The sequence below is a fragment of the Canariomyces notabilis genome (genome assembly GCF_033297395.1).
Source record: "Canariomyces notabilis strain CBS 508.74 unplaced genomic scaffold N656scaffold_22, whole genome shotgun sequence".
Lineage (NCBI taxonomy): Eukaryota > Fungi > Ascomycota > Sordariomycetes > Sordariales > Chaetomiaceae > Canariomyces > Canariomyces notabilis.
In genome coordinates, this window is record NW_027041844.1 from 364,488 (window position 1) to 390,554 (window position 26,067).

General features: G+C 54.8%; 10 protein-coding genes across 10 annotated transcripts; 5 read left to right on the forward strand and 5 right to left on the reverse strand.

The window, feature by feature from the left end:
* Positions 1–702: 702 nt before the first annotated feature.
* N656DRAFT_782417 (NAD(P)-binding protein) lies at positions 703–2,025 on the reverse strand. The gene is made up of 2 exons (XM_064815761.1): positions 1,768–2,025; positions 703–1,698 (listed from the first exon to the last, which is right to left on the reverse strand). The coding sequence occupies exons 1-2, from the start codon at positions 1,967–1,969 to the stop codon at positions 1,085–1,087; spliced, it is 816 nt and encodes a 271-aa protein (XP_064667532.1). The 5' UTR covers positions 1,970–2,025; the 3' UTR covers positions 703–1,084.
* Positions 2,026–3,821: 1,796 nt separating this feature from the next.
* N656DRAFT_758539 (heterokaryon incompatibility) lies at positions 3,822–4,133 on the reverse strand (the record flags this gene model as incomplete). The annotated part of the gene is made up of 1 exon (XM_064813180.1): positions 3,822–4,133. A coding segment is annotated over one exon (312 nt), but the record flags the coding sequence as incomplete, so codon positions are not given.
* Positions 4,134–6,078: 1,945 nt separating this feature from the next.
* Positions 6,079–7,677, forward strand: N656DRAFT_736941 (uncharacterized protein). Its single transcript, XM_064812737.1, has 2 exons — positions 6,079–6,328; positions 6,390–7,677. The coding sequence occupies exons 1-2, from the start codon at positions 6,188–6,190 to the stop codon at positions 7,347–7,349; spliced, it is 1,101 nt and encodes a 366-aa protein (XP_064667534.1). The 5' UTR covers positions 6,079–6,187; the 3' UTR covers positions 7,350–7,677.
* Positions 7,678–8,335: 658 nt separating this feature from the next.
* N656DRAFT_800535 (kinesin-domain-containing protein) lies at positions 8,336–11,268 on the reverse strand (the record flags this gene model as incomplete). Its single annotated transcript, XM_064818022.1, has 3 exons — positions 8,336–8,564; positions 8,661–11,086; positions 11,149–11,268. 3 exons carry the CDS (start codon positions 11,266–11,268, stop codon positions 8,336–8,338), a joined length of 2,775 nt encoding a protein of 924 aa, XP_064667535.1.
* Positions 11,269–12,503: 1,235 nt separating this feature from the next.
* N656DRAFT_800536 (ubiquitin-conjugating enzyme) lies at positions 12,504–13,183 on the reverse strand (the record flags this gene model as incomplete). Its single annotated transcript, XM_064818023.1, has 4 exons — positions 12,504–12,633; positions 12,714–12,938; positions 13,008–13,072; positions 13,142–13,183. 4 exons carry the CDS (start codon positions 13,181–13,183, stop codon positions 12,504–12,506), a joined length of 462 nt encoding a protein of 153 aa, XP_064667536.1.
* An 841-nt stretch (positions 13,184–14,024) lies between these two features.
* N656DRAFT_791494 (acetyl-CoA C-acetyltransferase) lies at positions 14,025–15,416 on the forward strand (the record flags this gene model as incomplete). Its single annotated transcript, XM_064816980.1, has 3 exons — positions 14,025–14,168; positions 14,222–15,166; positions 15,219–15,416. 3 exons carry the CDS (start codon positions 14,025–14,027, stop codon positions 15,414–15,416), a joined length of 1,287 nt encoding a protein of 428 aa, XP_064667537.1.
* A 396-nt stretch (positions 15,417–15,812) lies between these two features.
* Positions 15,813–17,627, forward strand: N656DRAFT_800538 (uncharacterized protein; the record flags this gene model as incomplete). The annotated part of the gene is made up of 3 exons (XM_064818024.1): positions 15,813–16,144; positions 16,212–16,527; positions 16,581–17,627. 3 exons carry the CDS (start codon positions 15,813–15,815, stop codon positions 17,625–17,627), a joined length of 1,695 nt encoding a protein of 564 aa, XP_064667538.1.
* A 1,035-nt stretch (positions 17,628–18,662) lies between these two features.
* N656DRAFT_714947 (glycoside hydrolase family 132 protein) lies at positions 18,663–20,130 on the reverse strand (the record flags this gene model as incomplete). Its single annotated transcript, XM_064812015.1, has 3 exons — positions 18,663–19,434; positions 19,485–19,714; positions 19,774–20,130. The coding sequence occupies 3 exons, from the start codon at positions 20,128–20,130 to the stop codon at positions 18,663–18,665; spliced, it is 1,359 nt and encodes a 452-aa protein (XP_064667539.1).
* Positions 20,131–21,999: 1,869 nt separating this feature from the next.
* On the forward strand, positions 22,000–23,971 carry N656DRAFT_736956 (uncharacterized protein). The gene is made up of 2 exons (XM_064812738.1): positions 22,000–22,221; positions 22,277–23,971. The coding sequence occupies exons 1-2, from the start codon at positions 22,023–22,025 to the stop codon at positions 23,836–23,838; spliced, it is 1,761 nt and encodes a 586-aa protein (XP_064667540.1). The 5' UTR covers positions 22,000–22,022; the 3' UTR covers positions 23,839–23,971.
* A 141-nt stretch (positions 23,972–24,112) lies between these two features.
* On the forward strand, positions 24,113–24,814 carry N656DRAFT_311798 (uncharacterized protein; the record flags this gene model as incomplete). The annotated part of the gene is made up of 1 exon (XM_064809201.1): positions 24,113–24,814. A coding segment is annotated over exon 1 (462 nt), but the record flags the coding sequence as incomplete, so codon positions are not given.
* Between the last annotated feature and the right edge of the window lie 1,253 nt (positions 24,815–26,067).

The following is a 26,067-nucleotide window of genomic DNA, read 5'->3' on the forward strand; positions in this document are numbered from 1 at the left end:
CCAAAACAAAAACAACCGCATCGCAATCTCCTTCACTTCCGTTTTGCCCAATGCCCGATCACTCATTTTCCTATGAGTGAACGGCATTTGTCGCTGGGCAAGTTGTCCCGTTAACGGACCCACTTGAACTGCCTAGATACCCCCCTTCAGCAGGTCAATGCGCTAAAAGTCCAGTTGGCTAGAGAGATAAATGAGGTGTCGTCGTTGATTTCTTCCGCGCAGACGCTGAACACCTCACACATCTCTTGATTCTACCCAGACTGTTTGCGAGTTTTTGATAAGCTTCTCACTACCTATTCACCTGGAGCTAACGGACTTTACATCTCCATTAGACGGCCTAGCTTTCAACAATGAGTTTCCATGTGCCAAAGGAAATGGATACCGAGACTTCCTTGTGTCGCTGTCGCACGTTTTACTCAAATCTCAGCCATCAGCCATAGCATATCACAGACTATCCATCCTAGTCATCAAACCTGAATCCTACCACGTCCGGAACTCCTATTGTTGCTCTCCGGCTCGACCAAAAGTCATTGACTACCATTATACAACCTGGACGATTTCCTCATGGCGACTTACGTTGGAATAAACGATTGCAATCTCCTTAATTCCTCGGTACTCACAGCGAGCCAAACGTCTTGCCCATGTTGTACTCATAGATGCTCTCCGGAACCAGATCCCTCGCCATCTGCCCGAGCAGCGCATCGTATCCGGCAGTGTAGTATGGCTGCAGGAACCGGTCCGAGAGCGCGTCATGGACGGTTTCCGCAACCGCCTCAGCCGGCTGAGCGGCGCCATCAGCAGCCAGCGAAGTGAGCTTATACCTGTGAGAGTCAGCTCACCCTCTGGAACACACAATCGGGCTAGAAACGAGAGGAATTTTGCATTCTCCCAACTTACCACTTCTCTAGCATTGGCCGATAAACCCTCGCCTCCGCTTCCGGAATTTGTCCCTCCGCCCTGATCACATTCCCAAAGCTGTCGACGCCAACAGCTCCTTTCGCCAGGCTATCGAAGTAGTTGTTCCACGCATCACGAAGCTTCGGGCCGACCCCGCCAGACCTGGTCCATCCAGGTCGAATGGTGGTCATCCCTTGCGAGCCGTTAGCTTCGCATTGCGTTGCGACTCGATATAAACCCGGTAAAAAGAGAACTGAGAGAGACACTCACCAACACCAAAAGGCATAAGCTCCAACCTCCAAGCCCTCGTCATACCCTCCACAGCCGCCTTGAGCGCACAATACGGAGCCCACATCGGCGGGTTTACATAACCACCATAACTGCCCACATTCAAAAACCGGCCCTTGTTCCGCTTGATGATAGGCAGAAACGCGCGCACGACGGCGATGTAGGCCCAAAAGTCGAGCTCAAAGATGCGCCGCACCTCGGAGTCAGGCGTCAGCTCCATGGGCGAGATCATGCAGTAGCCCGCGTTGTTGACCACGCCGACCAGCGGCCTGTGGACCTCGGGCGGGTCGCTTGCCAGCACCGACTCGATGTGGGAGAGGCAGTGCGAGATGCTGTCGTGCGACAGCACGTCCATGATGGCCGGGTGGATGCTCCCGCCTTCGGTCATGGGCGGCAGGTTGGCCACGGCGGATTTGATCTTGGTGAGCTCCGAGTCGTTCTTAGCGGTTGCAAAGACAGTGTAGCCTTTTGCCGCGAGGCGCACAGAGGTTGCGAGGCCGATGCCTTGTACCGGTCAGTACGGGTACTTAGTATGATATGAGGCCTAGGGGATAGCTGATTCTTAGTCCTTGCCTTCGCTAGCACCCGTCACCACAACACTGGGCGAGTAGATACGGCCTTCCTTGGTTTTGCATGGCCTGGTGTGAGTCTGGGGCTTGAGCCCACGCAAGCAGCAGTACAGGAGGTATCCGCTGGCATAGTGAACTCCACGGTCCAGGTACGCAAGGGCGCGATTCAATGCCACGGTTATGTAAGTGAATACTTGAAGGAGCTGCCCTGGCATGTTTCTTCGATTCCTCTCTTCTTAATCTTCCTTGAGGTGTTTGAATTAATTGCAGTGTCCGGTGGTAACTCTAGTGACTAGGCCCGTACTGGCAAGAGTAAGACGTTAACCAGTGTAATCTACAACATCTTTCTCCCCCTCATGCTATATAGTTCCTCCCGTCATTCGTTACCTAACGTTGATATCACCATGACGCTTGCATCTTGTTTTAAAAGGGTTAGGGTTGGTCGTGTCGATCAATGATTCCGGTCTATAAAGCCAGCTTCTTTGAAAGGTCTCTACATACCTGTTAGGTATATAGTAGATCGTGAGAACGGGAAGACGTGACTATAACACCATCACGATATTGCGTAATAGAGCAGTACTCACAGGCTAATTTTATTAGATGCGATCTCTTCCTGTTGGGGGACGCTTTGAGTACATGTTGGACTATGATAGGTAAGTAGTGGCGGTTATAAGACAACCTTAGACTGAAGGATCAGTTTGTTATGGGTAGTCATAAAGAGGACGAATTAAGCATATCTCTACAGTCAAGTAGGATGAGTATCGCCAGCAGAATCTTGTAGCTGTTTATCCCTAGGTCTCAGAGCACTTCAACTTCTTTACATGGGCAGCTGTCGAAGTATCTATACCCATGGCTCCTTCTATAATCTGTTATGAAAATCCCGACACGAAGATACTTGCCATCGTTATTTGGCGAGGGGTGTATCAAGAGGCCGTAAACAACGTCAACCTCATCCTCCTCGCCCCCGTCGCCACTATCAGTCTCCTGAGCACCCCCACGGTACTCAACTCCGGCAGCCTCCTCTCCCTTGCACTTCCCAATCGCAATCATTTCAACACCAGCTTCCGTTACTTCCGCCCCAGAAGATAATTTCCAGTCGAAGTAACAGTCAACCAGATTGTATTCATCAACTTTCAACACCCACGACTCGGACTTCCACCATTCATCTGGTTTCTCCAGGGTCATTTGCTTGGAGATTTGACAAGCTGGCGCTCTTATCCGAAGCAGTCCGCTGCCATCTCGCAGCCTGCCAAACGGATTGTTTTTCGATAGAGGTTCCGTCCACGCATCAAGACGGGCCTTCGGATGCGCTGAATGATCGTACAGAAAACCGCTGGTGAGCACTTCGTTCTCCGCATCCTGTTTGGCTGATGCCCAGCTCCATGAAGGCGCAATGTACGGCTGCGGAGAAGCCAAGCGGCAAAGAAAATCTCTGAGCGATGAGCTTTCCAATCTGTCCCATTCAAACCAGGCAAAATCTGATCTCCACATCAGCCCTTGTGCGAGACTCTGTCTCCACAGACCTGCCACGTAGTCGCTCTCGTGAGCGTTGAAGAAGTTCTTGTACACCTTGGCTTGGCCTGATAGGGCGGGTAAAATGTCGGTCAACTTCGAAAATCCTCTCGTGCGCGTAGACGCAGACCGTATCACAGCATTGTTCCACGCTTGGTGAAGGCTGGGCTTAGTTGAGGTTTGAAGAGCTTGACTGAGGCCGATCCGGAAGTCTCGTCCATCCGGACTTTTAAGTCCTGAGCAGCCATACTGCTGGTGGAATGCAGGGCAGTCAAACAGGACCATGGCTCGTCCGAAACTGAGGACTCGGGCTGATAAGGCATACTCCTGCAACGTCCAGCCGCGTGTCTTCCACAGACTTCTATGCTCTTGCTCAAAAGCCATCCATATGCCACCATCCTTAAGGTACGAAACGTTTTTCGTAACAAAGGAAACGCTAATCTTGTACGATCCGCGCTTCTTGTCGTTCACGCTCGATTGGAAAGGAACGCATATAGTAGGCAGGGAGGAAAGAGTCAGGAAGCCCTCGAGGCAGGAGCCAGAGGCAAGCGGGCGGATTGTAACCTCTGCACATCCATAAATCTCGTCCATGTGCCAACATTGTCTATTCCAGTCGGAGGGATCATCCACATCCTGCAGAGCGCAGAGACAGTCGATCCAGAGGTATGGAATTGACAATGCTCTGGTCACCCGAACGGCGTCTCTTAAGACCGGTGTCATCTCTGAATCAAGAATTCCCTTGCACCGAAGCGGCAGCGTGCTTTTATCGGTTCTGAGCTGATGTTGCGACTCCTTTTGGGAACCCCAACAGTAAGTCAATGCTGCATACCGTGGGCTGGTTGACTTTATCTCCCCGGAATCCTTCATGACAAGTCTTGCCGGCTCCTGGCTTACGTCAAGGAGTCTGTCCGGACAGAAGCCCGAACAAGACTTGGAGTGTTCATGTTTGAGGCAATCATCCACCCTGGAGCGCATCCAGCGTACTACTTCCTCGTCCAAAGGCTGTGGTGTAGGCGGTTGAAGTCGCAGCCATCGGCTAGCTTCTCCTGATATTGAGTGTAAGAAGATCCTCTCCATTGGTGCAACAGAACAGGTCCTAAGCGTGAGACACGAACCTCTGTCAGTTTCGATGAGGCATAAGATATTCACATCCTCCTTGTTTCCTCCCACTATTACCCTGTTAGCAAGCGTTATTGCCGCCACGAGCAGCACTAACGGACCTTCAAAAGCCAGACGAATGGCTAATAGACTAAGCCCTTGACGCTCCTTCTCTATCATGTAGTCGCGGTCAAAGCCCTGCCACCAGTATTCAAGGGATACTTCAAAGTCAAATGTTGCACTGGGCCCCAGGTAATCCGTAATGTGCTTGATAGAGTCCCTGGACAAGATTGCTGCCTTGATGAAGTCGCAAGATTGACAACCGTTGGCTGATGATTCGCTCAAGATGGGCAGGTCAGGGAATCTGTCTTCAAGGTGATAGTCAAGTTCAAAAGCCCGTACATGGTCGCTGTCAGCAGACTGTAACCGCCCGTGATAGACAAGTTCAGAATCCCGTATGCCGTCGCTGTTCGCAAACTCCAATTGCGGCTCGCCGTCGTGGGTCAGGGAGCTCTCAAATCCTCCCCAGCGCGCATCATCGAAGTTGAGGGCTCTGCACCGCACGCAGACTTGCTCGAAATCAATGACGCGTGCCATGTTGAGTGACAGATGATTCTAGAGAGTCCTAAGTGGGAAGTGACGTGCCGAGAAACCGAGGCAAGATAGTGCCCTTTAACTGCATATGAAGGAAGAAGAGCCAACGGGCAACAGGAAGCTGGGCTGTCAGCGAGGCTGAACTGTCCAAGACTCCAATTTTACAGTAGCCGTCTGTGCAACTGCACCCAATCCCGCAACATGCATGGATTGACAGTCCGCCTTGGGCCACAGGATCCGAGCCGGAGCCTCTTGAAGCCATTGGACGCTCGAAAACTACGGCATAACCCTTTGCTTCAGGGTCGGGCCGTGTGTTTTATCCATGAATGATGATGATGGATTGAACTCGCGAGGCTCTCGACGTTTTGTCGTCGACGGTCAGGTTAGGGAAGGGTGTAGATCACGATGGATCCATTCTTCGAGACTTAGGAGTCTTTTCGACTTTGGGATTTGCATACAGTGACACATCCGACCCGAGGTTCTGTTAAGAAGGGTAGTCGAGAGGATGATTTTTGCATACAAAATTTTGGCCACACTAACACATGTCGTGCCAGGTCGAAGTACCGTGGTTGGAACGCAGGAGGCTACTGTAGGACAGTGCCTCCCAGGCTCCCAGTGTGCACTAGTACTGAGATTTAGGAAGCGGTCACCTAAGGTTGAGCTCGGCAAGTGCGGCCATGCCACGATCTTTCCGTCTTACATGTCACGGTATCAACTGCCCGTAGTACCTTACAGTTCATCACCGTTCTGATTCCTCCACCTGCACAGTGATCGCAAATTCTCGGTTTTCGATGTGATAGCCTAGTTGTCAGGGTTGGGGATATGACACAGGCGTCTCTTGGTTGCTCTTTGTCAGAGGGTTCAATGCTGAGGTTCGGAATTCGGGCACCAGCGCACCGACCTCACTCAGCTAGCGCCGGAGCGGATCGCATTGGGGCAGTGCTGAGCTGACCCGTCCCCTGCAGGGGCCTTGTGTCAGGCAGCCGCCCCCTCGGCGCCACCTGAACCTGCACTACCCCGACTTATAAGTTGCAGGCGTCCCGTTCCACCCGCCTTATTTGCTGTTCCATCCTGGATGGTGCTTCTGTTCGGTAAGGCTGTCACCAAGACCCAACTGCCAGCTTCCTGATCAGCGTCATCAGGTTCTTTCGGTCCTTTGTCTGCATTCCCTATCAGAACTTTATCCTTCTCGTTCCTGCATTCTCTCCTTCTTCCTTACCTTCGCCAAAATGCTCACCACCGTCACCGTCGGCGGGGCGCTCGCCAAGCGCTTCGCTGAGGGCGATGTGCCGTCTAATTTCAAGCTTCCTCCTGTGGCCATGTACTTTATCCTCGGCGACTTTCTGCTCTTTCTGCCGATTTTTCTGATTGTGAGTATTCGTTCAGATATGCTTCAAAAGCCTAGGCACACTACTAACTTAACTACCCCAGTTCGCCTACACCTTCGGCCGCATCTACCCCACGCTCGCCGCGGTGGAAGACCCTCTGCCCGCCTACACGGCCGTGCCGCTGAACGAAGAATCCGCTCCCAAGGACAATGACATCCTCCCGGTTCTCTCCATCGAGCCCGCCAAGCCTGTGACCTCGTCTCTGCGCGCCACCAACCGCCTGCTGAGGTCCTTCGGCGGCTGGTCCTCCAACTTCCGCGGTTTTGGCCCTGCCGTCGTCCTCGGCCTGCTGACTCTGATCACGATGTTCTTCTTCACCGCTCTCCCATTCATGCCGACGCGCGTCGCCCACCTCCTCGCCCTGCTCGTCCTGTCCCCGCTGTCCACCGCCTGGACGCACGTCGTCATCACCCCGCCGAGCGCCAAGTCCTTCTTCAGCCGCATCCCGTCCGCGCGCAAGACGTACATCGCCACGGCGCTACCGATCTTTGCTCTCTGGTCCGCCGCGCATATTGCCGTTCTCGCCCCGTACTTCCTCGCCATGGCGATCGGCCTCTCTGACCGTGCCATCTCTGATCTCGTCCCCCCACCGAACGGCGACGGCGATGCCACGAGCCCGGCCATGAGCGGCTCCGACGCGGCCAAGGCCATCTGCGTGGCTGGCTTTGCGCTGGGCTTGCAGGTGCTACTGGTGATCCCCGCGATGACGGCGCTCACGCGGGTGCAGGCGTCGCTGCTGCCCGCCGACGAGGACACGGTCGTGCCCTTTGACCGCTCCTTTGGCGGGCGCGTCGAGCCCGAGGTGGTCAGCGGGCGCGGCTTTGCCTCGGTCGTCGACGCCCTGCGCACCGTTAGCTTTGCCAGCTGGATGCGCATCTACGTGCTGCGCATCAAGCTGTTCGCGATCGAGACGGCCGCCTACGTCGTCATGGCCGTCGTGCTGGTCGCTCAGCTGTTCGTCGTCTACAAGACGTGCGACGGCTCCTCTAAGTGCTCTTACTAAATCGAGCCAGTGGCCAGCGCTGCTTCCCTCCCTCTCTGACGGCTGGGAGGGATATGCGTGAGGTATGGACGGTGGGGGATTGGTTGCTGTTGAGAAGACGAGCACCGTCTCAACAGGGACCAGAGCGTTCCTGCGTATGTAGTAGGCGAGAACGGGGCGTACGTTTCCAATATTTAAGGCATCATATGATGGGCATCTGTATTCCATAGCTTTGTATGAACCCTTTCTATTTACCTTAGTCAGGCATCGTACCGTCGGATAGCCCAGCAAAGATAAGTAAAATACATCAACCTATCACACCCATTCAACCAAGATTTGACACCCGTAGCAAAGCAAGATCTTAGCAAACTGAATTGCTTTGTCTACTTGGTATTTCTCCTCTGGCCTCAACTCTAGTCACCCGACCCTGTCTGTGATCCGTATGGGCTGGCAAACATGATCAAACATACAAGAACTCCTCTCCTTACCCCATGTCTCCCGTCTTATGCAGAGGTCGCCATAATCTCGTCCACACGTCACGTCTGGCGGTCCTGCATCGCGTTACTGCAATGCGATCAGGACCACCACCAATGAATACCACCACACCACAGATGAATCCTCCTCGGTCTTAACACAGGAGACATATCAGGGTAGTAGTATGCCTCTTTCAGGCCGACTCGCCTCAAATCAAACGAGGAAAATCAGACAAAGACACTCACAGGATGCTGAATGACCCGTATTGCCCACGTCCACCTAGCCAGCTCCCGTTCCATCATAGCCGCACTCCCTGGTATACCCTGACTTGGTTGACGAAAGGAACAAGGAACAAGAAAATAAGGGAGGAAAGGGCCGGGAGCGTCCCGGCTTTGGCCCTTCTCACAACTCGACCTCGACCTGGGCACGATATGTCTGTCCGTCACAAGCAACCAACCAAATACAGGCAAAGGGTGCGGGAGAATGTCATGTCAAAGAACGACATGCTTGTCCTCCAAACCATCGCACCTCACTCACGACTTCTGGAAGAACCAGCTCGACCTCTTATTCTCGGGCGGGTTTTGCAGGCTCGCGATGGTGGGGTGCGAAGGAGCGGCGGTCTCGCCACCGCCACGGAGCGGCTTGGCAATGCGGCTGCCAATGTTGAAGCCGCCGAGGCCTGTGGGCGAACCAAGGCCGCGGGTGCTGCCGGCTTTGGCCGCTTCGAGGCGGTCCTTGACAGCCGCGAGCTGCACTTCGAACCTGTTGACGCAGGGTAATCAGTGAATGCTCTACATGAAGGGACATAAAGGATTATGAAAGGATTAAAGAAAAAGGGGAACAAAGGGTAGGACAAACTTGTGATTAGCCTGCGCCATCTTCTCCTGGCTCTCCTGCAGGAGGCTCTCCAGGCTCTGGATGCGCTCGTTGCGCGCAATCAGCTTGCGCTCCGCGATGGCCACCTCCTTTTTGAGTGCCGAGTTCTGCTCGACCAGCTGCCGCTGCACCTGCGTCAGCTGCTCGAGGTTGCGCTCAAGGAAGGCCATTTTCTTCTGCTGCGCGCGGTTGTTGCTGCTGCGGAGCACATTGTTGTATTGCTCCCGCGTCTCGTCGAGCGAGATCTCGAGCTCGACAACGCGCTCGCATCGGTTTTGCAGATCCCGCATGAGGCTCTTCTTCATGACGTCAAACTCGGCCAGCTGCTGCTGCACTGTCTTGCCGTTGGCCATGGGCACCGCCCCGTTGGACTTGACGCGGCGCTGCAGGTCGTCAACGAGCGCCTTGAGTCGCTCGTTCTCCTGCGTGCGGACGGCGAGGTCGGCCTTGAGCCCCTCGACGAGCTCGACCTGCGTGTTTGACTTGTCTGACAGCGTCTTGGCTAGGAGCGCCTTGACTTCTTCCTTATCTGTCTCGTCTAGGTTGCGTGAAAGGATATCCTCGTGCTCCAGCTGGAGCGCCTCGAGCCGAGCTTCAAGTTCGGCGCGCTTGCGGGCTTCGGCTTCGCTCGATGCCGTGCTGAATGCTGATAGCTCGGCCTGTCGCACAAAGCCCTGCGTTTCGAGCAGCTTCTCCTTCAGCGCCTTGAGGTCGTCGGGTGGAATAGGATCGCCCGTAGAACTGAGTTCGTAGAGGGCATCTACTTGCGCGATCGCGTCGGCAACCGATCTCTCGTTGTCGCTAAATACGTCCCCGCTAAGGTCGAACCCGGCCATCATCTTGGCCATCCTCTCCGCCTTCTTCTTCTCCTTTTCGTCCAGAACTGCGCTGGTCTCCTTGGCGCTCATCTTCATGTCGAGCATCTGCTGCTTAAGCTCATCTAGTTCTGCTGTGAGCTCCGAGTTCGCATCCTTCAGGCCGTCCATGGTAATCTGAGCCTCCTTATTTTCGAACGCTAGCCTCTCCAGCTGCATCTTGAACTCGTTCGATTCACTGATGAGCCTTTCATTGTCTTTTCCGAGCTTGGCATCATGTTCTTTGAGAACGGCAAGCTCCTCTTTCGTCTCCCGCAGCTGCCTTTCCATATTCGCTGCTTGCGACTCCTTCTCAGCAAGCTGGTCTTGGAGCTCGTTTTCCCGGCGCAGGAATTCCTCCCGTTCGTCCTTATCCAGGGGTAAGCTCGGTGTTCCAGCCCTTTCCATAGTCGCCGGCGTCTCAGCCCCAGTCCTGTCCGGCAGTAGCCGGGATGGCGTCGAGGGTCGGTTTGGTCTTGATTCGGCTTTTGCTCCCGATACGCCATCTGCCGAAAGAGGTGGCACCCATTTTTCCTTTGGCACAGTTTCACCGGCACGCCACAGCTGGACCTCACCTTCCAAACTGACGATGTAATTCTCAAAGGTGGTGATCTGCGTCTTGGCCTTGGCGAGCATCGACTTGAGCTCCGCAGGACTGAGTTCCGCGTTGACCTTGGCCTTGTTCTTGATCGACTTTGCCCGCATACCGAAGCGCAGCGTACTTAGCGTCTCGGCATCGTTATAACTGCTGGGCGAACAGTTGATAATGAGTGTTGTCCGGCTGTTGCCACCCAAGGATTCTTGGAGGATACGGGTGAGCTTCGAGTCTCGGTAGGGGATGTGCGAAGATTTCCCGTCTGTGAGCGCGTTGATGACCATTCCCAGGGCGCTCAAGCTCTTGTTGATCTTCTTCGCTTCCTCGAGCGTCTGACCGCTTGCGCCCGTCTTGCCAACCTTCTCGCTGCCTGCCAAATCGACCAGGAATAGCTGGCCGCTCTTTGCCGACCCCGTCTCCACGTTCTTCTGAGTAATGGTGATGACGAAGATGGAGTGCGAGCGCGAGGATTCCTGGTTCATGTTGGTTGCGGCGACCGCTCTCGCATTGCCTCCCCTTCTCATAACCTCGAATACCTCCTGGACGCTCGAGACGTAGATCTCAAGCAGGCCTTTGACGTAGACGCCGCGGTTCTTCTCCTCGTGGACCGGCAAGTTGTCGTTCTGTGGCGCCAGAAGATCGCGAATTCTCTCCATGTAGATCTCCATGTAGCTCACCCGGACTGTATACTCAATGTTCGCCGCGCTGGACAGAATGTTTGTAAAGATCTGTTCTACTATTCGAGGGATGACGCCCCTCCCTTCTTCGTCATCTATGCTTGTGCCCATCATGGTGTATGACTTGCCGGCGCCTGTCTGGCCGTAGGCGAAGACGGTGCCATTGTAACCGTTAAGGATGTCGTCGACGGTTGACTTGATGGAGAAATTGAAGATATCGGACTGCTTGCATGACATGTCGAACACGCGGTCAAAGGTGAAAGTACCTTGGGCTTCTTTGGACTAGAGGGGACGGCTAGATTAGTAGGCATTTCCTCATGCGGGCAGGCCGAGAGACAACTCACATCGATGGTGCATGTATCCTGTCCATCAAACCTGACGATGGGCTGGCCGCCCGACTCGATTTCAACCCGATTTTGCGGGCGGAACCGAGCCACAACCTTGATGCTATTTGCGTTGGACATGATGGCAATCCGCTTCCCGCGCTCCCGGGGAGCGCAAACTCATGAAGAATAAGGACGGGCGCAGATCCAAAGTAGACAGGGCGGACGGCGATGTCGGCGGGAGCGAAGGTACAGCCGCAAGTCGACAGTTGGGATTCTCAGCGGAGCGTGCGCCGTGTGCAAGTAACGTTCTTGTCTGTCTCTCTGTAACGGAGGAAAATAATGGGAACCCGGCACCGCACCGTTTGGCCCTGTCGCAGCAGAAAGTTTAGGCAGGTTGACTGCTGAAACAAGGGACCGAGATGCTGATGTCTAAGCCGAATCCTAGAAGAGTGTTAGGACCAAGTGGGGGGTTCCTGGGCGGTGTCAGGGGTTAGGTTAGGTAGAAAGAGGAAGTCTAGCGCAAATAATACATAAAAACAAAAAGACCGAGGCCACTGTGCGTGGTTTTAAGAAGCTGGTGTGCTTGTTTTCGTGTCCCTTTCTTTTGCTTTGGCCCCCTTTACACATCCGACTACCCAAGTCGTCACGTCGCTGCCCTCTGGCGAACTATACTTTAGGCCGAGGAACGACGCGCTGGTTCGCGCTGTAAATGAGTTGTAGGCTGAGGTGTGTTTCATGGCAATTGTCATGCCTGACCAGACCCTGCTCTGCCGGCTGATTGCAGCAGGCAATGGGCTGCATTGAGATTCATGCAAGTGGGGACACACCGCATCGCTTCTTCCGCGGCTCCGAAGCGTTAGTTAATGGCCCCGCGCAAGGTACTTCGTACGATACTTGAACGAAGCCTCGTCCATCTGTGGTAAGCTCCTTGTCTTCCACCACCAAACTGCCAGGTCCTGAGTAAACTCCTAATCCAGTGTACGGTGCATATAAAGACGCAGAGTGGTGCGTAAACTGCCATGTGAATAGCTGCAGATGCATCTACCTAGTCAAATTACGAAGAACAGGCATGTCTACAACTACGACGTGGGCCTGAACTCCAACCGACCCGCTTCCCTCCGCATATCAAACCCAGACTCCAACAGAGGCCAAAGCGAGCCGAGAGAGTATTGCGCTGCCAACGCCAGAACAAAGAAACCAGAAGAAAGGAAAGTGAAAAAGCGCCTTCCGAATGCTGATGAGGTTGGCCCAAACACCGAGAACTCCGGGCCTAGAGAGTGGTTGCGTGCCCCTGCCTTGCGCTCGTGATATCATCCTGCTCATGCCAGATCCCTTGCTGCTACCGAATATCATACCCGGGTGCAACTACTGTGTCAAAGATTATCCTCCCAGCTCTTCTCCACCGTCTCTCTCACCCTCTTGGTATACTCCTTGCGGTTATCTTTGTAAAGGTTGGAGGCTTCAACATTGGCAGGCGATCCAGTGTTTGGGTCGTTTAGGAGACTGTGGATTAGCAAGCGTCAGCCATCATACACCCCACAGGCGCTGCTCAGGAGGTCGGCACTGCCGGCCGGTATACCAACCTTTGAATGCTCGTAAGCACTGCTGCGACGTCGTACGTCGGACTCCAACGGTTTTGAAGGATATCGAGGCAGAGCTCGCCGGTTGCGTAGACGTTCGGGTGAAACATTTGGCTAATGAACTTAACCGACGGCGGCTTGTTGGGATATTGTTCTTCAAAGTGCATCACGAGCCTGAAGGTTCCGTCCTCGAAGGGCGTATCCGCGGGACCGATGATGACGGCATTCCTGATGAGTTACCTGTTAGTCGTCGCGTGAGGGTGCCCGGCGGGCCGATATCGGGATCGAAGCTCTCACCAAGTCATGACATTATCGGGCACGGGGGAGGCAGAAACACCGGCAGGCGGATCGGTCTGCATGCGCTATACGGCGAACATGTTAGCATCGCGGATGCTTCAGAGGGCAGCGGTTGTATGGGCCGGGTCTCGTACCTTGAAGTCGCGCATGAGGCGGCGACGAGCAGCGGTCGACATCCTGCCAGAAGAAGAAGCGGGACGATCGTAGTAGGACTAGCGATGGCGGGTTCAGTGGTAGAAAGCTGTGACGCGATGTTTCGTGCTGTAGGTAAACGGCTAGAGTCGACGTCGGCGCGGTTGATCGATGCCGAAGTGAGACGGGCGATGGGGCGATTATAAGTCGACGGATGATGGGTGGGAGCATGGAGTAGAACTGGGAAGAAGCAGTTAACGCGAGCTTTATGGAATAAACGGGGAGTGGCGCCCCAAGGCTGACCAATCAGGAGAATCCGTTGAGTTAACTAATCCAAAGACAGAGTGCACGGCCCATGCGGGGTTCCCATTGACGGGCCCTTCGACAAACGCCACTGAAGATTCGACAGGCGATCTCACAATCCTGCTTAGTAAATCTAGTGACAGATAACGGCTATCGGCCGTATAAGAGACCACCTTGGGGCAGCTTTTCAATGCAGATTCCCATGTTCTACTAATCCCGAATGTAGGTTTCGTCGTCTGTCTGCAGTGTAGGCCGGGCTCCCCCGTTTCTTATCCCAGGGAGAGGTTTCAGCGTGCGAACCCCAGCAATGTAGGTACCGGTACAGTACCTCCGTACGGAGGTAGGTTCCCCACCTTGGAGGTTCGCCTCCCGTCATCCGTCACAAGCCGAACTGTTCCTTGTAATGGTGCCCTTATAAGGGATGGACCTCGGCAGGACGTGTGCCTTTGCCTCATCCTGTTATTCACGACGTCTCCTTGTTGTTTCCATTGTTGAGTAGTAGTGTTTAACTCTGGGTTACGTGCTGTGCTGCATTTCACTTTTCACTTGCAATAATCTGAATCGCCTGCACGACCGGCAGCGATGGCGGGGCAACTTCGAAGTGCGCTACGCGTGTCATCGCAGCTTAGACTCGGCTCGGCTCGGCTGTTTTCGTCGCAAGCGTGCCTTCGTAAGGAGATTCGGGATGCCTACATTTTGAGCGCTGCCAGGACACCAACAGCAAAGGTGTGTGCTTTGGGAGTCTAGGTGGATTAGAACGGGGCCGCTAACATGAGCAGTTCAATGGGTCGTACGTCAATGTTCCTGGCCCGGAACTCGGTGCTGTTGCCATCAAGGCCGCTCTCGAGAAGTCCAAGGTGCCCGTCTCCAAGATTACCGATGTCTACATGGGAAACGTTCTCCAAGGCTCCGTTGGGCAGGCCCCGGCGCGGCAAGCATCCATCTTTGCCGGCCTCCCGCCGAGTATTGAAGCTATCACCATCAACAAGGTGTGCGCCTCCGGGCTGAAGGCCGTGGTATTCGCGGCACAGAATATCCAACTAGGCTTGTCAGAAGCCCAGGTTGCGGGAGGTTTCGAGAACATGTCGAGGGTGCCGTACTACGTGCCGCGTGCAAGCGGCATGCCCGCCTTTGGGCACGTGAAGATGGAGGACGGGCTCATCAAGGACGGTCTGACCGACGTCTACGATCAGTTCCACATGGGCAACTGCGCCGAGAACACGGTCAAGAAGTACGGAATCACGAGAGAAGAGCAGGATCAGTACGCCATCCAGTCGTACGAGCGGGCGCAGGCCGCATGGAAGACGAACGCGTTTGCCGATGAGATCGCCCCGGTTACGGTGAAGGGCAAGAAAGGCGACACAGTTATAACCACAGATGAGGGATACCTCGATATCAAGCTTGACAAGGTGCCCACGCTTAAGCCGGCATTCGTTCGCGACGGCACTGGTACCGTGACAGCTGCGAACTCATCTACGCTCAACGATGGCGCTAGCGCGCTCGTCATCGGCAGCAAGGCAGTTGCGCAGGAGTATGGCACGGGCTCAAGGGTTCTCGCACGCATTTGCAGTTCGGCCGATGCCGCTGTAGACCCTATCGACTTTCCCATTGCCCCTGCGAAGGCGATACCCATTGCCCTGGAGCGGGCTGGCATCACCAAGGAACAAGTCGCCGTGTGGGAGATCAATGAGGCCTTTGCCGCCGTCATTAAAGCAAACGAGAAGGTGAGAAAGCCCTGTTTTTCAGTCTTGAGCGTATCGGCTAACCATGGAGTAGATTCTGGGCCTAGAGGGGGCGAGGATGAACCCTCTGGGTGGAGCCATCGCGCTTGGCCACGCCCTCGGCAGCTCGGGATCACGGATTCTGGTAACGTTGCTACATCAACTGAAGCCCGGAGAGTACGGTGTCGCTGCAATCTGCAACGGCGGAGGAGCAGCGTCAGCGATGGTGGTGCAGAGGATTGAGTCTGTATGATAACTGGGGAACGGTTCCTGAGGGATGTTCGACTGTTGTGAACCTGCTACATGTAGATATCGTTAGGGGTCTTCATATGGGTTTGGTAACTTTGGTTAGGGGCTATCGGGGTTAGGGTTGTGGCACCAATTTCAACATCTTAATTCGTCTCCCTGGACTCGAACTGAACAAAGCTGGAGGCAATTACCAAAGGCGCAATTGCAGGTGTGAATCTGTGTGAGTCTGCCTAGACTCAATGTCTCCAAAGATTGGAAAAATATTACTCTTAGCAACGGACATTCATTGATGATGAACGCGGACCAAGTCGGCATCGCGCGTTCAAAATCGCTTCCATCACCAACTCACACTTGAATTCTGAGACCCATTCATCCTAACGCACTGCTCTGTTGACCGAAAATGAGCACTGTGGTCCAGTTCCTGACTGGCATTCGCCAACTCGTCCTCGACAATAACGGCGATGAGCTTCGCAATTGGCTGCTCGTCGAGCCTCAATCGCCCAGTATCTATTTCCAGATGGGCGAGGAGATTCGCACAGGGTTTCGCTCCAAGTCTCCGGCGCTTGAAAACCTGGTCGAACAAAGCCTCCCGGAAGAGGACGATGTTCCCGAGGGGAAAGGATCCCCGTGGCCGGGGTTCAACTCATTCATAAAGGACTTTTTGGAATACTGGCGTGATGCCGACTTTGACGATCTTGTCCGGCAGCATTCCCGCCTCAGCGACCTTCTCATGTACGATTTCTGATCCTCTCCTCCAAGTTATACCACAAAGTTAACTAACAATACCCTTCACATCCAGATCCTGCGCGAATGCCCTTGCTAATCCCACCTACGGCATCATGCTGCTGCAGACCAGCATGGCGCTCTCTGAATCGCTGTCCAAGTTGGTCATGCACCTGACCCGTCAGCCTGATCTGCTGGCAGAGATTGAGGGCGACATGACTGGGGAGGAGGCCGGCGAGCGGAAGTCCATCGTGGAGCTAGCCGCTGATATCATCCAGAAGATATTCACTTCTTGCCTAACAGACCGCTCCAGCACAAGATGGTCGCCGCCAAGAGGGAAGAAGGTGGCTGTCTACCTCTTTGCCAATCTCACCTTGAAACTACTTTTTGCCGTAAGTGAGATCCCTCCTACGAGATTTATTATCGCGTTCTAACGGTATCTTAGTGCGACAAGTCCAGGCTCGCCGTTCAAATGTTTACTAACCTCTCGACAAGCGGGCCCGCGCTCTCGCTCTACCCGGCCTCCCAGCGAGTAACCTTCCTGTACTACCTGGGCCGGTTCAACTTCGACCACAACCACTACCTCCGCGCCCATATGTGTTTCGAGGAGGCCTACCGCCAATGCCCACCTGCCTTCCAAAAGCACCGCCGTCAGATTCTCACCCAGTGGATCCCGACCAACCTTCTCCTCGGCCGCTTCCCCTCCCGGGCCTTACTCGCACGACCCGAAGCGGCCGGGTTCGCCGACATCTTTCTCCCCATCTGCGAAGCGATCCGCTCGGGGAACTTTGTCGCCTTCTACCGGGCCCTCACCCACAGCCGCGACTGGCTCTGGGCCAAGGGCTTCTACCTGACCTTCCTCTACCGCCTGAAGCCGCTGGTCTGGCGGTCCTTCACCAGGAAGACATTCCTCCTCACCTGGAAGGGCTCAGTCGACGACTCGTCCAACAAGGCCGCCTCCCTCTCGCTCGAGGATCTGGTCACCACAGCCTCACACGTGCAGCGGCTGCTCGAGGGCTACGTCCCGGCCAAACCGCCGCCGCGGGCTACACGCCCGCCCTCACACGTTAGCTCCCTGTTCATGAAGGCCGTGACCAACAGCGCGGCGACTTCCTCCGAGACCGAAACCGATTCCTCACCGCTGCTCGTCCCGCCGCCGGGGGGCCCGCGCCGATTGATGCCGTCCGAGGGCCTGATCTTTGGCAACATGAAGCCCAATCTCGACAACGTCGAGGCGGTCGTAGCGGGCCTCGTCTACGCGGGCCTGCTCAACGGGTTCGTGGCGCGCCAGCAAAAGCGGTTTGCCGTGGAAGGGGCCAAGCGCAAAGGCGGCAACCCCGTCGCGGCCGGCTGGCCCAATCCGTACGAGAGCATACTGGAGCGTTTTCGGGAGCAGCACCAGGAGGCGCTGGACGCGTGTGACAGCGGGGAGAACGTGGAGCCGCCGGGCGAGTTGGACGATGTTCCGGGATGGGTGCGGAATCCGCCTTGACCCCCATTTGTGGCGGATTGAGGGACAAGGGAGCATTTCAAATCTTGATGTCGCATAATTTAGGTAGTATAGGCGGATGGGGTGTTGGATACCAGAGAGATCCAAGCAGTAAGCCTTGGATTCCAAGGTTCTGCGACAGTTCCGAAGGGAATCACAGCGGATTTACGCTGAGCAGCACCAGGGCACCAATTTCATCAGTCATCTTCATTTTCATTCAGCCACGGCTTTCGTGCACACTCTCTGGGGGCAACTCCAGAACCCCCGTCAAAGCCCCCCACCCCCACCCCCCTCCCCCGATTTGGCCACGGCTGGGACATGAAGAGCACCGAGACCAACAAGCACTCCAATTTTCCAAAATTCGTCCCCTGAACTAAATCATGCCCCGTTCCTAAGTGTTTCGTTTTGCCACCAGACATCTCTCCAAGCCATGATCCAAGCCATGATCCAAGGCACTGATCTAAAGCCTAATCCAAGAAAACCAAGGCTGACCCAATATGACACTGCAATGGCCTTGAGGCCCTGCTCCAGAAAATAAAAGTTGTAGAAAAGGGGGTATATAGCTGAAGCTGCAACAAAACCAATAGACGTCGCGGCGGGAGAATGTTAACAGCTGGTGGAATCGAAGGGCGAAGAGGAGGTCTCTCAAAAAGGCCGGCGTCGGTGCGGCATTGCGGACCGCTCGAATACCAATAAACACTAGCGCAAATAGGTTGGCAGATATAAAATAGCGTGATAAAAATTTGGCCGGAATAGCGTTCGACGCGAGGTTGCGGTGGTGCGAGCAAACAATTCGGGGGCGGGCACAGCGCGGCTGGCCGTGGTGCTGAACCCAGGGTCGAACCATCGAATCGAAGCATGCCGAGATCTAAACAAGACTAAAGGTTCGTTGTGGAATAAAGAAGGATGCGTCGGAGCACATCATAGAATGGTATAAAATAGACGATACGGTAAAATATCGACGGTGAACCGAAATTCGAACAAGGCTTGTTGGTGGCCGAGAACTGAAAGCCAATGTAGATCGTGGAGATCACCGCCTCAAATCAAAGCGGCAGCAGCAACCAGAGCGACAACAAGACCAGCGATAGCCGAGCCACCTTGGTCAGCTGCGGCGTCATTGTTGCTGGGCGAGGGAGCGATGGACGTTATGGCAGCCGGGGCATTGTTGCCGGTGGTAGACACTGCAGCCGCGGTGCTGCTGACCGTGCTGTTATAATACCGCGTCTCTCCCTCCGCGGCATCCTCTTGGAAGAGACCTCCCACGAACACATCCGATGTGGTGGAAGACGAAAACGGCGTCGTGGACGAGACGCCAGCGGACGAAGACGATGTCAAAGCGACAGAAGTCGTCGAGGTGCTAGTTGGCTTCGCAACTGTCGAGGTAGTCGGCGGCGGCTGCGAGGAAGGTTTGGCTGATGTAGCCGGCCCTTCGGAGCCGTCGGTATTGAAAACGACAATGTTGGCCGTCTTTCCCTTGGGGACGGTGACAACGCAGAAATTGGCGTCACCAACACCCTTGGTGCCAACTGAGCTGCTAAGGCCGTTGACGCCATCCTTGGACGGATCGATGCTGCACGGCAGCCCGTTGCACCCTCCGTCGGGACACTCGATCTTCAGACCGAAACTGGGCAGGGTTTTCGCAAGCGGGGCAGCGAGGAATTCCGGGTTCCATGCGATTTTCACATACGTTTGACCGTTGGCTACGGTGTTGGCACCGGCAACATAGGGACTCCAATTACCAATCGGCTCAGTGATCGTTCCCCAGACGCAGCCCTTTGAGGCCGGGACCCCAGGTGCGTTAATGTAGTAGCTGGTGAAGTCAGCACAAGTCTCCATATGGTGCCAGGGAGGGAGGCTCACTGTGCAGCGGTCCCAGCCCAGTAATCGGGCCCGGGGACGGCCAACGTTGCAGTGTCTGTGACATCGGTCGGGATAATCATAGCCTCATTACCCGGGAGGACGGTTTGGCAGAATGACACGATCTTGCCAGCCTTGTTGACGGCCTTGATCGTGCCCGTGCCGTCCACACAATAAGGAGACTTGGAGAACGGCTTCTCAAGCTTTCCTCCGTTGCAATAAAGCCCACCGTACTGGAAGATGAGTCAACACTGCTGCCCGCAGGATACGGACGAAGCCCGACAAAACTCACCATCGACTCAGGATAGGTGTATCCAGTATTTGGCTTCCATTGTGCCATGACTTTGCCCGACTTGCAGGCAATCGGGCACCACTTGCCGTCCTCGCAAGGCTCATCGGGACTCATGGCAAAGCCGTTGTTCTCAGCCCCAGGCACGTGGACCAAGTCGGGATCGTCTGGGAGAGAGCATGTGGCTTTCCTGGCGACTTTGGGTGCGCTGAGGACTTCTCCAGCCTGGTGGCCGTGTGTATGCCTCTTGGCGTATTCGTCATGCGCATGTCGGTGACCATGTTGTTTCGCAGAAACGGGTTGGGCGGACAAGAGAACCGACGCTGAGGCGATGGCCGCTTGTAATACGGAAAGCCTCATCCTGAATTGGGCTTGAAAAACTGGCTTGACGACTTCGTGATGCCTCAAAAGAGGTCGCTTATGATCTGAGCTTGGACTGGACCACACCCCAGATTGCGGCACCACTTCATGCGTTCGAATCCTTCGCGATTGAGGCGGCTTCAGCACATATCGGACGTGGCTCGAGGAAACGCGACGACAACAATGGTTGAGCTTCGTCAACCTAGCAGGTTTTCCAAAGACAAACAGACGAACGAATGTGTGCGACCAGCTCACAAGTGTCAAGATCGCAAAGGCGAAGGCGGGGGCCGACAAGCAAGAATTTCGCGAAACGAGCGACAAAAAGGAGAGGAAAACAGACAGAGTGCAAGGGGGAGAAGCTCCATGCCCCCAGATGGCGTTGTGCTCCATGCTTTTTTCTGGGGAGCCCTGGGGTTTCCTGGCGGATCAACAGTGCGGACCCGGCGCTGTGCCCCCATCGCGATGGCTTCCCGTCATCAGTTTTGCCCAATCAGGCTTGCTGTTTCTGACTTCATCTCGGCACTGGATGTGCGCTGACAGGGGTGATCTGCCAGGAACAGAAAGCGTGGGCCAATGAGAAGTGCAGTTGAGATTGAGGCACTAAAACCGACGAAATGAGCAACTGCCCGCTGCCGCACGCTCCAGGCCTCACACACATTCTGCTTGGCGCCTGGTTCAGCGATTGTCAATTGGCCGTTGGGACATGCTCATCTCATCAGAGTTTTCAACGCCAAAAAAGGGTTGCGTTCCCAACGACTCCCAATATCACACGACGGTGTAGGTGTGCTCGGTGCAATTCTGCTTGGTTGAGCCTCCCGAGCAATAGGGTAGCATCCCGTTACCCTTGCTTGCCTTTGGTTCTTTGCCAGTGAGCTTGACTGTATTGGGATATCACCTCACAAGTCCTGAGCAACATCGATATCAAAGATCTGTCTAACCTCACCTTCATCAAGCCCTGTGGTGCGCTATAAGATCCCCTGGAATAAGCCATCACCAAACACAGTCCCTCTATCACCCGTCATTGACTGAGAAACATCATCCGCTGTTTGCACGGCTAATTTGAAGTCATCCTCTCCCATTTCCCATCTTTCTCTTGGCGGCATGTTCTTGGTCTGCCGGTGTTTTTGCAGCCGTTCCGCATGAATCTAGATATTGAGACCGGCTAGACGAGGCTGTAAAAGAAGATCGCTGGCTGTCGGGAAGAGACCACCCTGGCGCTCCTGCGGCATGAAGTTTGAGGAGTTGAGGAATGGCGAGAGTCAAACCTGAGCATTCTTGCGGCCAATACACAGAAGTCTGTTGAGTCTGCGTCGCTGAGTTTCGCCATTGATCAACCGGTTGTCGATGGTTGACATGTCGATCATCCGTTAATTCCACACGTACGTACGTACGTCTGAGATTCTCGAGATCAACGATCCGGACTTTCCATGTCAATTGATAGTCAGCCTTATCATGTCGATCCTTTTGTAAATCCATCTGCGAGATTCCGAGGTTTGGGTCTTGAGGTTGTGAGCACTGTTCTCAACAATGGCACTTGTAGGTTCGCTTAGGCTAGGGGTTGAAAAAGCGGTCGGAGTCTGCAAATAGGTGGGAGGAACAGAGGCTCATGCATGAGAAAGCTGGCAGTGCAGCATGAGTGTATGGACTAAAGGTGTCTTTGATGTTACTCCCTCCTCTTGGGAACAAAAAGCGTGTTTCTTTCTTTTGGTCAGGTTCCCAAATTGTGATTGGAGAAATAGACAGGGTAAAAGCGGGTCCACCCACAGAATGCCAAAATATTTCATAAAATCACGTGATATTCACGTGCTTCGATCCTTCATCCGACTCTCTTGTCCTTCCAACAACGCTCGGGCCACATCTCTGCCTGCAGGACGACACCTCGCCCAGGAGCCATGGCGAGTGCGGGTGTGCAAGTGGATGGGAGCTCGGATTACTGGCCTATCTACATAGGCCGGAGCGATGGACAAGGATACCCTCGGTTGGACCACAATGCCTTGGATCCGAATGTGGTGCAGGACATGGCCCAACTCGAGCGGTGGCTTGTCATCATCGCCGGCCATCTTCAGATGCAGCTCGGTCCCAAGGATGACAGTATGTGTATCCTGTCCCGATTCTCACTCTTTGTGGCCGCTGACCCGCCATCCAGAGAAGCAATACAAGCTCGCCGAATTCCCCAAAGGCTACGAGCTGCGCTGTTCCATAAGAGACAAAAACAAGGGCAGAGACTACTTTCTGTACGGGCATCCGGCAGGCCCCAAGTCCTACTATCGCACTCCTGGCGAGTTCGCGCTGCATGCTTTGTGGCTGGTTAGCGATTCTACCGACTACAATCAATGCCCCTGCGACATATGTCCCAAGTATATCGAGGCGAAGGCTAGGCAGCCGAGGGGGGTTCTTGTTCGACAGCCGACGTCTGGTCAACAGCCAGCGTCTGGTCAACAGCCAGCGTCTGGTCAACAGCCAGCGTCTGGTCAACAGCCAGCGTCTGGTCAACAGCCAGCGTCTGGTCAACAGCCAGGCCCGGCTCGACAGCCAGCGTCTGGTCAACAGCCAGCTCCAGCTCAACAGCCAGCTCCGCCTCAGCAGCAGCCACAGCAGCCGGTGTCCCTCCCTCCAGGGATAACAGGTCTGACCAACGTCTTCCGCATCGGCGAATTGGTTTGGTACAAACACTCGCTTTGGCGCCTCGGGGTGATCGTCTCTATCGCGCCCAAGTTTGGCGCACCCGTAACATCTGGGCCATCATCCGACGCCAACTACAATTTCACCCTCGCGCCGTTGGGACATGCGTTGCTGCCTCAAGGGACCCACACCAAGGAATCCCAGGACCTGCGTCCCTTCCTGACCTTCAGCGTGCCTCCCACTCACCCCCAGATGGATGCTGACTTAAAGGACAAGACCTTTGACACGGTCGATTGGCAGAGTCTGGTGCTGCGCGCCGCGCAGGCGCCCGATCCTCCCTACACGCTGCCGAATGTCGGTCTCGAGGCTTCCAAGATGGGCGCACGAGCCGTTAATGACTGCTTCTCAACCTTCAACTTGGTCCACGTCCACGATGAGAGTTCTGTCGACGGTACTGTCCGCCACGAGCGTTACAACGGCGTCTACCTCGGTGCCGAGATGATTTGCGTCGGCGACCCCATCCGCGTCACGCCGACAACCCCAACAGCTAGCCCGTTCCCGCCCGTGCCCCAGGGCGCCACGCTCGTGATGCTGATCCACGAGATCGTCGTCCTCACCCGCTTGTCTCAGCCCGGTGCACCTCTCGAGCCACCAACCCTGCAGTTCAGAGGTAATATATTCTACATGGTCCGCTCGGGAACACAGAGCCTGCCCGAGAACGTCGTTACGCCCGAGGCGCTCGGCCCGGCCTTTGTCGAGGAGGTTGCGACGCGCAACGCTCTGCAAAGGGACAAGACGATGGCCTGGTGGTGGGTTCAGTACGCGCCGGGACAGCCGCATGTACGCGGCGAGCAGGACGTGCTGGGGCGCTTCTACGTCTCCGAGAAGCTGATGAACATCATCGAACCGGGTAGGTACCAGGGGTGGGTGCAGAGGAATCAGCTGGAGGAGCCACCTGCTTATTTGAACAATCGGAACCACAGCGGCGCGGGCCAGTTTGTGGGACGCCGGCCTGGCAGGGCCGCTAGCCTCGGCCAGGTGGTGTCGGTGCAGTTTGTGCCGCCGCCGGGGATGGTGGAAAACTAGGTTGTGAAATGGAGGTGGTTGGTTTGCTCATTTACGGGGCGTTAGGGACGGGCTGTACTCAGTGCTGGGAATATGTAAAGTAGTTCAAAGGAAATGGATGTCATGGGGCAGGAGCGGTGAAACCTGCCCGTGGTTTATAAGTCAAGTCCCCCCTCCTACTTTCACCCCCCCCTGGGTAGAGTGAAGTTGAAGTGAAATGACCGAGCGGTTAGAGGTTCGTCACACAGTCACAGTCACAGAGCACCCACCCATCTCCTCAACGACCGTGTTCGAAGCCGGTCATTGCCTTCCTTTTGCTACATCAATAGCATCAACACGGACATATCACGTTTCTGAACTTTGACAATACCTATCTCAAACCCATAATCCTCAGAGAGTCACCCCACCCCCGATGTCCCCGGGTCGTCCTGGGTCGGAATGCCATGTTACTTATCATTAGAATTCTCCTTCGTCTGGACACCGACCTTGACGAGGATCTCACCTCCCCAGTTCCGGCTCTTGACTCTCTACGTCAATGGCACCCAGACTCACCAAGCTGATCCTGACCTTTTTCCGCCCCCCGGATGCACAGAATGGCCCAGCCATTTCTCAAAGCACCATCCATGTTCCAAGAACGAGGACGCATGCCTGCAATGTAATGCGCGGGGGGGAGTACCGGTCGGTATGGGGTTCCGACACCCGAGTTGTTTTGGGAGCGTCCCCAAGACAGTCAGACATGAAAGTTGCCGATCGGGTACCCTTGCATCTGGTTGGTTGCCATCTCCGCGACATGGTGATGGTCGAACTGGACAAATCCGCATCCCTTTCCGGGAGAGGGTCTGACGTATGTGATCTCTCCGAAACCTTGGAAGAACGAGTGGAACTCGTGCTCGGTGACATAGCCAGAGAGGCCATCAACGGAGACAGTTGTGTTGTTGGGGTCCGTGAACTGGTTCATGGGCTGCATTGGGTTGAAGGGGCCTTGGTTGAAGTACGGAGGGACACCCTAGCTTGCGATCGGTGAACTGGTTTCAGCGCTGGGGGAAGGAGCGGGAAGCCGCCTAAAGGACACCCGCACCTAGCGGTACTCAAGTGCCTGCTTCACCCAGAGTCTCCGGGCCGGGCATGTTGGTCACGCGTATGCCCAGGAAGCCAAGTCCCAGCTGTCGAGTTCAACGAGAAGCAAACAAACGGTGAGCCGCCAGCTTAGAGAGAACTGGCTTTCATGTCTGAAAGTGTGAATAGCTCATCTTCATACACCCTGTCATGGTTTGCTCCCAAACACCGGTACCCTCATGGTCGCAAGTCCTGATAATCGTGCATCCGGCTCAACTGCAAAGGCTGGACGCTCCGGCATGATCGGTAGTGTCGATGTCCAAGGCATCTACCCTGCCACTGCTTGTGTCTTCGTTGCGAAGTAGGTCGCATGCCCTTCGACCCATAGTCCCAAAAGCGCGTCTGGCAATTGAACTTGATAGCCCTTCCCGAGTACAAAGAGGATCGTGCGATTGAGGCCGCTGTCACCCGGGAATTCAGCAGGTACGGCACGGTTTTCGTGAAGATCCATCGCGATGGCAACCACATACCATTCGCCTTTTGCCAGTACATAGTAGGTTCCTGTAAACGCTGCATACATTCTGTCATGGTATGTGACAGGCAAAATCACGGAGATATGCTCGGTCTAAATAATGGTGTTGATTTCCAGAACACGTCTGCTTCCAAACCATATTCATCCATTTCTCATCCTCAACCACCTGCCACCATATTCAAGTCGAAGTGAAAGAGAACACATGAGGAAAGAAAAGGGGACAAAAATACCCAGGTTCAAAATAGACTGACAAGACAATGTACATACCTAGGCCTTTCTTTCAGCCCTTTCACCTGTTCGTCTGCCCTTCTAGACTTTTCAGCCTTATACATGTCCATTCACAACATCCATTTAAAACAGGAGTGAGTGCCCACACTAAGATACCTTACATTTATGTGTACAACACGTGTACCTTGTTTTCGATCAAGCTAAAGAATATGAGCAGCCAGATATGAAAACCCGACATCTCCGAACAAGAAAAGGGGCAGTGCCTAGTTTTCGATGAGACCGCCCAAAATAAGCAGGTGCCTGCTAAGTGAAAAGGTAACGTTGACCTTCGAAAACTGGATGCCATACACCATTCAGGGTTCACCCTTAGCTGTATGTACATACGTGCTGAGAGAAGGAGCCAAACAGGAAGTTCCACTGCAGCAGGTCGCTCA

Coding starts and splice junctions, on each gene's coding strand:
- N656DRAFT_782417 (XM_064815761.1), bottom strand. CDS start 1,969: ATGCCAGGGCAGCTCCTTCAAGTATTCACTTACATAACCGTGGCATTG. Junction 1,699..1,767: donor CAGTGTTGTGGTGACGGGTG/CTAGCGAAGGCA, acceptor ACCCGTACTGAC/CGGTACAAGGCATCGGCCTC.
- N656DRAFT_736941 (XM_064812737.1), top strand. CDS start 6,188: ATGCTCACCACCGTCACCGTCGGCGGGGCGCTCGCCAAGCGCTTCGCT. Junction 6,329..6,389: donor TTCTGCCGATTTTTCTGATT/GTGAGTATTCGT, acceptor TAACTACCCCAG/TTCGCCTACACCTTCGGCCG.
- N656DRAFT_736956 (XM_064812738.1), top strand. CDS start 22,023: ATGGCGAGTGCGGGTGTGCAAGTGGATGGGAGCTCGGATTACTGGCCT. Junction 22,222..22,276: donor GCTCGGTCCCAAGGATGACA/GTATGTGTATCC, acceptor CCCGCCATCCAG/AGAAGCAATACAAGCTCGCC.